The sequence below is a fragment of the Pyrus communis genome, chromosome 17 (genome assembly GCF_963583255.1).
Source record: "Pyrus communis chromosome 17, drPyrComm1.1, whole genome shotgun sequence".
In the NCBI taxonomy this organism is placed as follows: Eukaryota; Viridiplantae; Streptophyta; class Magnoliopsida; order Rosales; family Rosaceae; genus Pyrus; species Pyrus communis.
This window is the reverse complement of record NC_084819.1, coordinates 12,952,887-12,960,272: the sequence shown is the minus strand read 5'-3', so window position 1 is coordinate 12,960,272 and position 7,386 is coordinate 12,952,887. Positions and strand designations below refer to the sequence as shown.

Sequence of the window (7,386 nt, the reverse complement as noted above, 5' to 3'; positions counted from 1 at the left end):
TATTCTATTTTCTGGAAAACTATACAGGTTTTACGGCGAGTGGATAGAACTTTTGATAATGAAATGATTTTGAAAAGCTGTGTTTTTGCCCACTCACACTTTCTGTTTTGCGCCCCTCCAGGTTCTAGATTGGATTGCTCTTTTGGTGGCTCACGAGGAATTCACGATATATCTGACAGATTTTCACCAGTGTAGGACCCCCATTGAGTGTGTTTAGTTAGCATTTGTTCCTCTGGACTGCACTAGGTTTTCTGTACTCCGAATATTGTTTTTCACACTTACGCTTGCACATGTATGTTAATTACCATGTATGTAGTTTGATTTTTATTTGTTCGTACTTTTATTATTATTCTTATCTTCCGCAGTGTGCACATGGTTACGTCACTCTCACGTGACGGCCAGCATGCCCTGATTTTGGTCGGGGTGTGTCAGTTTGGTATCAGAGCATAGGTTTGGCAGTTCTGTGTATTTTTGTGAGTGTTCTAATTGTTTTGGTGTCTTCTGTCAGAACTATGCCGCCTCGTAAGGAACCACGTCGCTCGGCTGAGCCTAGTTTCCCCGATGTAGCTCAATTGGGGGAAGCTATCGCTACCGCTATTCAGTCGGTGCTCCGCCCTCCCTAGAGGACTCCTCTGGAGATTATGTACAAGCTGGAGCTGGATAAGTTTGAGGGCCACGAGGGTTTTGAGGGAGCTGAGTAGTGGCTAGACCATATTGAAAAGACTTTCCGAGTGTTGCATAATCAAGGGAATCTCTCTGTTGAGAAGTGGGTTGAGACGACATCATAGTTCTTGGGTAAGGAATCGTCATCCTATTGGGAACAGTAGGTCCGTCATTTGACCTCAGAAGAAAGGGCTGACTGGGAAGTGTTTAGGCATTTGTTTCGGAAAAGGTTTGTGCTTCCTGAACACATTGATCGTAAGAAGCAGGAATTCACCGAGTTGAGGCAAGGGAAGTTATCGGCGAATAAGTATTATCGGAGGTTCACTGATTTATCCCGTTATTATCCGGAGATTGCTGCCAATCTGGGTGAGATGCTCCGTCGTTTTCGTTTAGGTACTAAGAAGAAGTGGCGTTCTATGGCGACCACTACCCCTTGCGACTTTTACCAGGAGTTCTATGAGATTCTGTTGAGGATTGAGGATTTCGAGAACATGCCCACGAGAGTGAGGAGGAAGAAAAAGATGGCAATCAGAAGAAAGACAACAAGGGCAAAGGTCAGACATCTCTGGGACCTTGCAAGACCCAGAGTTTTAAGCGAAGTGGGACTAGTTTCAGTTCTTCTAGCGGTGGTTTTAGTGCCACTGGTCAGGGAAGAGGTGGTAGATTTACTGGGGGTCCTAGAGGCCAGAGGCAGGGTGATACAGGTAGAGGAAGAGCTTCGGTTTGCCACAGGTGTAATAATCGGCATTTTAGAGAGTGCAGGAGAGGCAGCAGTGGTTGTTTTACTTGTGGGCAGATGGGACATTGAGTTACAAATTGTCCCTAGAGTCAGTAGAGGCCCAGCAGTCTTTCTTGCCACCACCTGCGCCAATCCAGCAGGTTCCAAGCCCTGGTGGTTATGGTCAGACGGGTTGTGGTGGTGCCTATTATTATTAGGGTGATGCCGTTCCCGCGGCTGGATCTCAGTGGTACCAGGGATGACAGCCTCAACAGGAGGAGATTGCTGCTAGTAGTGCGGGGTCTTCAAGGCAGTCTGGTCAGCCTAGTCAGAGGCGTAGTGTGCAGAGTTGAGGTGGTTAGACTAGTAGAGGTCGTGGTGGACGGTAGCAGACCTAGGGGCGTATCCACAATATCTCTCTGTAGTATGCTCAAAATAATCCAGACTTGATCATGGGTACGTTAAATATCCTTGGTTATTTTGCTAGAGTATTGATTGACTGTGGTGCTACACATTCTGTTATTTCTTATACATTTGCTCAAGTGACGCAACCTCACCCTACACCTCTAGGGTATGATTTGAGGTTGCTATGTCTAGAGGGGAGAGATGTATTGTTGATTGTGTGTATCCAGGATGTCCAGTGATGGTGGAGGATGTAGTTATGCCAGCTGACCTTATCCTGTTAGATATTGTTGATTTTGATGTGATTTTAGGCATAGATTGGTTGCATTTTAATCGTGCCAATATATATTTCTACGGGAAAATAGTTACCTTCCAACGTCCTGGATTACCTGTGGTTACTTTTATGGGTGAGCAAAGTGGGGTGAGACATGGCTTTATTTCTGCTGTGCGAGCAAAAAGGTTGTTATCAAAAGGTTGCCAGGGATATTTAGCTCATGTGGTGTTGAACGATGTTGCTCCTAGTAGTGTGGATGAGGTAAGGGTAGTCAGGCATTTTCCTGATGTTTTCCCTAATGACTTACCTGGTTTGCCGCCAGACCGAGACGTGGAGTTCACCATTGATTTCTTCCAGGTACTAATCCTATATCCTTGACTCCTAATCGTATGGCTCCTGCTAAGTTGAGGGAATTGAAAATCTAGTTACAGGAATTAGTAGATAAATGTTTTATTCAGCCTAGTACTTCACCTTGGGGAGCTCCAGTGTTGTTTGTGAGGAAGAAAGACGGGACTTTGAGGCTATGCATTGATTGAGGGAACACCAACTGTATGCTAAGTTTAGCAAGTGCCAGTTTTGGTTAGATCAAGTAACATTTTTGGGACAAGTCATTTCTGCTCAAGGTAGTTTGGTGGATCCTTAAAAGGTTGCAGCAGTGGAGAAGTGGGAGCAAACATGAACCGTCACTAAGGTGAGGAGTTTCCTTGGTTTAGCAGGGTATTATCGACGGTTTGTAAAAGATTTTTCCGTGATTGCTTTACCACTGACGAGGTTAACAAGGAAGGATGTTAAATTTGAGTAGGATGATAATTGTGAGCAGAGTTTCTAGTAGTTGAAGTATTGTCTCACTCATGCACCTGTTTTAGCACTCATTCCTTAAATGGTCTGGGACATGTGTTGATGCAGCATGGTAGGGTGATTGCTTATGCTTCACGACAATTAAAGCCTCATGGATTGAATTACCCTACACATGATTTGGAGTTAGCAGCCATTATCTTTGCTTTGAAGATGTGGAGATATTATCTTTATGGAGAAAAATGCAAGATCTTTACGGATCATAAGAGTCTTCAATATCTTTTCATGCAGAGGGATCTTAATCTTCGTCAGCGAAGGTGGTTGGAACTGCTTAGTGATTATGATTACATGATTGATTATCACATTGGTCGTGCGAATGTGGTAACTGATGCACTTAGCAGAAAATCTCAGGGTCGTATCAATGCGTTGTACACTAGTCGTGTTCCTCTTCTGGCAGACTTGAGATCAATTGGAGTGAGGTTAGAGGTAGAAGATTAGGAGGTAGCTTTACTTGCTAATTTTCAAGTTAGGTCGATTTTAATTGATCGTGTACTTGAAGCCCAGATGATTGATGAAGAAACTCAGGAAATAATTCAAGCAAGGAATCAGAGGAAAATGAAGGACCTCAGAGTTCGTGAATCGGATGACATGCTTATGCAGGAGAGTAGAATGTTTGTGCCAAATAATTTGGATTTAAAGAAAGCAATTCTTGATGAAGCACATATCTCAGCTTATGCGATGTATCCAGGAGCTACTAAAATGTATCATACCATTCGACCATTTTATTATTGGTCGGGTATGAAGAGGGAGATAGCTGAGTATGTGAGTAGGTATGTCATTTGCCAACAAGTTAAAGCTGAAAGGAAGAAGCCGTTTGGGTTGTTGCAGCCGCTTCCTGTTCCAGAGTGGAAATGTGAAAACATTACTATGGATTTTGTGTACAAGCTTCCGCGTACACATAATGGTTTTGACGACATTTGGGTGATAGTTGAGTGGCTTACTAAGTCAGCGCATTTTATTCCAGTGAGGAAAAAGTATTCTTTGGGCCGATTAGTTGAATTATTCATATCGAAGATTGTGAAGTACCATGGTGTTCCAGTGAGTATTGTCTCGGATCGTGACCCAAGATTTACTTCTAAATTTTGGGTGGCTTTTCAAGAAGCTTTGGGTACGAGATTACTCCATAGTACGACATATCATCCTCAGACAGACGGACAGTCAGAGATGACCATTCAGACATTGGAGGATATGTTGAGATCTTTGGTGTTGCAGTTTGGCGATGCTTGGCAGAAGCGGTTGGATTTAATGGAATTTGCCTATAACAACAGCTTTTATTCGAGTATCGGCATGTCACCATTTGAGACGCTGTATGGTAAATCTTGTCGTACACCCTTATGTTGGTCAAAGGTCGGGGAAAAAGTTTTTGTGGGCCCCGAGATTGTTGAGGAGACTACTCAAAATGTTTAGGTAATTAAGTCTAACCTGAAAACGGCCCAGGATCGACAAAAAAGCTTAGCGAACAGACATGCTACTAACAGAGTGTATGAAGTTGGCGATTGAGTGTTTCTGAAGCTTTCACCGTGGAGAGGTGTTGTGCGGTTTGGAAAGAAAGGTAAGCTAAGTCCCAGGTATATCGGACCGTACATGATCATTGAGCGAGTTGGTGAAGTAGCTTACAGGCTTGAGTTGCCTTCTGAGACTCGCTAAAGTGCATAATGTTTTTCATGTGTCCATGCTTCGTCATTACGTTGCGGATCCGTCACATGTGATACGTCCTCAACCCTTGGAAATTAATCCAGATTTAACTTATGATGATGAACCAATAAAGATTCTAGATTGGAAGGAAAAGTTTCTGAGGAACAAGACTGTGAATTTAGTGAAAGTTTTATGAAGAAATCACTCAGCGGAGGAGGCTACTTGGGAGGCAAAAGATCGGATGAGAGATTTGTATCCTTGGTTGTTCTTTGATCGCTAGTGGTTGGTGTGAGTGGTTGCTATAAATTTCAGGATGAAAATTTTCTTAAGGTGGGAAGGTTGTGACAGCCCGTCTCGGATTATTTGTACCGTAGGTGTGAAATGACGATTTTGCCCCTAGTGGTTATGTTTCGTGGTGTGGTTGTTTTGGGGTTTTGGTTGGCTGCATCTGGACCACACACACACACACACCCACACTCGCATCCTCATCTCATTCTATGTCCCGTGTCTCTTTTTCTCCCTCTTCTTCTTCTTCGTACGGACCAAGACCAATCGTTCAAAAATGTTGCAGATCGAGGTGGAAAACTATACCTTTGTGTTTGTGAGGATCATACGAGTCCAACCATACCAATTTCAACTAAGGAATCCTTCAATTTCACGTCAAACTATGGAACCTTGATTTTGGTCACTGTTCATGCACATGTGAAATGTTGTTTTTTAGGGAATTTAAAGCTTGTAGGAAGCTTGGGGAGGTCCTTAGGAAGCTTTGCGTGGTTCGTTGGAAGGATTTAGACGTCAGGATCGTGAGTTGCAGGTTTGGCCGAATTTTGTGAAGTTTCTCCGACATGATCTCGTGAATTTCAGGGCTTGAAAGTGGTAAGATTTTGTTCTACTTGTTGTAAGCTTCATTTTGGTACCAATTTCATGAAATTTGGTTGAAAAACGAGTGAGAAACGAAGGTTTGAAAATTTTCCGGTTTTCCGGCGACGGCACCGGAGGTGTGTAGGAGAAGATGACGGAATATTCCTTCAATTTGGACGGAATATTCCTAGCGGCGTTAGGTTAACTTTAACGGAATCTGTTAGTTTTAACGAAATATTCCTGACGGCGTTAATTGACGCCGTCAGTGTGCCTGGCACGTGGCCGCGCGTGGCGGCGGGTGTGATGTCAGAAAATTATTTTAAAAATATGAGGATGTTCGTGAGGTTGATTAGATCATGTTAGTGTATTCACACACCCCATTTGAGCATTGTATGAGAAGTTATTACCTAGTTTTGGTTATGTGCTTTAAATTAACGTTTTTATAGTTGTTTTGCGTATAGGTGAGACCTATCTCGAGGACGAGCACAGTCACTCGAGACAAGGGGGTTACGACCCTTCCACATACCAGTGAGTGGGCTTTTGGTTTTCCATATATACCTATATACTTGTGGTTTTTCCCAGAAAATGATATGGAATGTTTATATGTTTTAAATGTCATGCATAGCGTTTGCCTATTTATTTATGTATTAGTAGTTGCATATATGTATGTTTAGTGTTGTGGACGCACAAGTAAGTGCCATGTAAGTTTATGGTTTATGATTGTGAATTAGTGGTTATGTAAGATGCATAGAGAGCTCATAACCTGCACCCCCGGTGTTAGTGCTCCCGCCCATAGTAGGGCACAGTCCTTCACGTGATGTTCACCTCCCGCACCACACGCTCATCTTGGATCCAAGTTAGGTGCACAGTCATGTCATACAGACCACTATAGATGGTTCCGACTCGTAGGTGACCCGCTATTATTCGACCAGTCTTCACGTGATCGTAGCACTTGAGCGTATTTATTTACACATAGTCTTGTCGTACAAACCACTTTAGGTGGTTCCGACTCGTGTGCAGGTATAGTTAGTGAGTTGGGGATTTTAGCTATAAATTCAGCCGTACAAGTCACGTTAGGTAACTCCGGCTGACATGTTACTTGCATTGATTGACATTACTTGGATTACTTACAGTTTATGTGGAGGCATTCGACATGGCATCTTTCTAAACATGTTTTCGATATATGTGTATATTCTATATTCTGGGAAACTATACAGGTTTTACGACGAGGGGTTAGAACTTTTGATAATGAAATGATTTTGAAAAGCTGTGTTTTTGCCCACTCACACTTTCTGTTTTGCGTCCCTCCAGGTTCTAGATTGGATTGCTCTTTTGATGGCTCACGAGGAATTCACAGCATATCTGACAGATTTTCATCAGTGTAGGACCCCCCTTGGGTATGTTTAGTTAGTATTCGTTCCTCTGGACTGCACTGGGTTTTCTGTACTCTGAATATTGTTTTTCACACTTACGCTTGCACATGTATGTTAACTACCCTGTATGTAGTTTGATTTTTATTTGTTTGTACTTTTATTATTATTCTTAGCTTCCGCACTGTGCACATGGTTACGTCACTCTAACGTAACGACCAGCATGCCCTGATTTCTGTCGGGGTGTGTCAAAAAAGGCCCGTGGATGTGGAATTGAAAAATATATATATATATATATATATATATCATAGAGTGAGATTTTGAACTTATTTCTATTACCCAGTGAGTGTGATTGGGAATTTCCATGTTTTGGTTAGAATTCTTGATATGTGTTTTTTCAATTTGATTGGGTTAGTCTGAAATTTTGATAATTACTCAACCACTGATGATTTTGGTTTGAAATTTTGATAATTAATTGACAAAAGATGGGTAAATCTGGAATTTATGATAACCATGGTTATTATGCTAGTATGTATCTAGCCGATGGTTGATGTTTTGGTATCTATTTAGCCAACGAGAATTATGGTTTAGGGTTGATATTATTTTTG

At 42.2% G+C, this 7,386-nt stretch overlaps 1 protein-coding gene across 1 annotated transcript; it reads left to right on the top strand.

Annotated features, from left to right (window-relative positions):
• The first annotated feature begins 512 nt into the window (after positions 1-512).
• LOC137722029 (uncharacterized) lies at positions 513-4,319 on the top strand. Its single transcript, XM_068461033.1, has 7 exons — positions 513-605; positions 828-1,555; positions 1,600-1,766; positions 2,014-2,414; positions 3,144-3,338; positions 3,417-3,592; positions 4,040-4,319. Exons 1-7 carry the CDS (start codon positions 513-515, stop codon positions 4,317-4,319), a joined length of 2,040 nt encoding a protein of 679 aa, XP_068317134.1.
• The last annotated feature ends 3,067 nt before the right edge of the window (positions 4,320-7,386 follow it).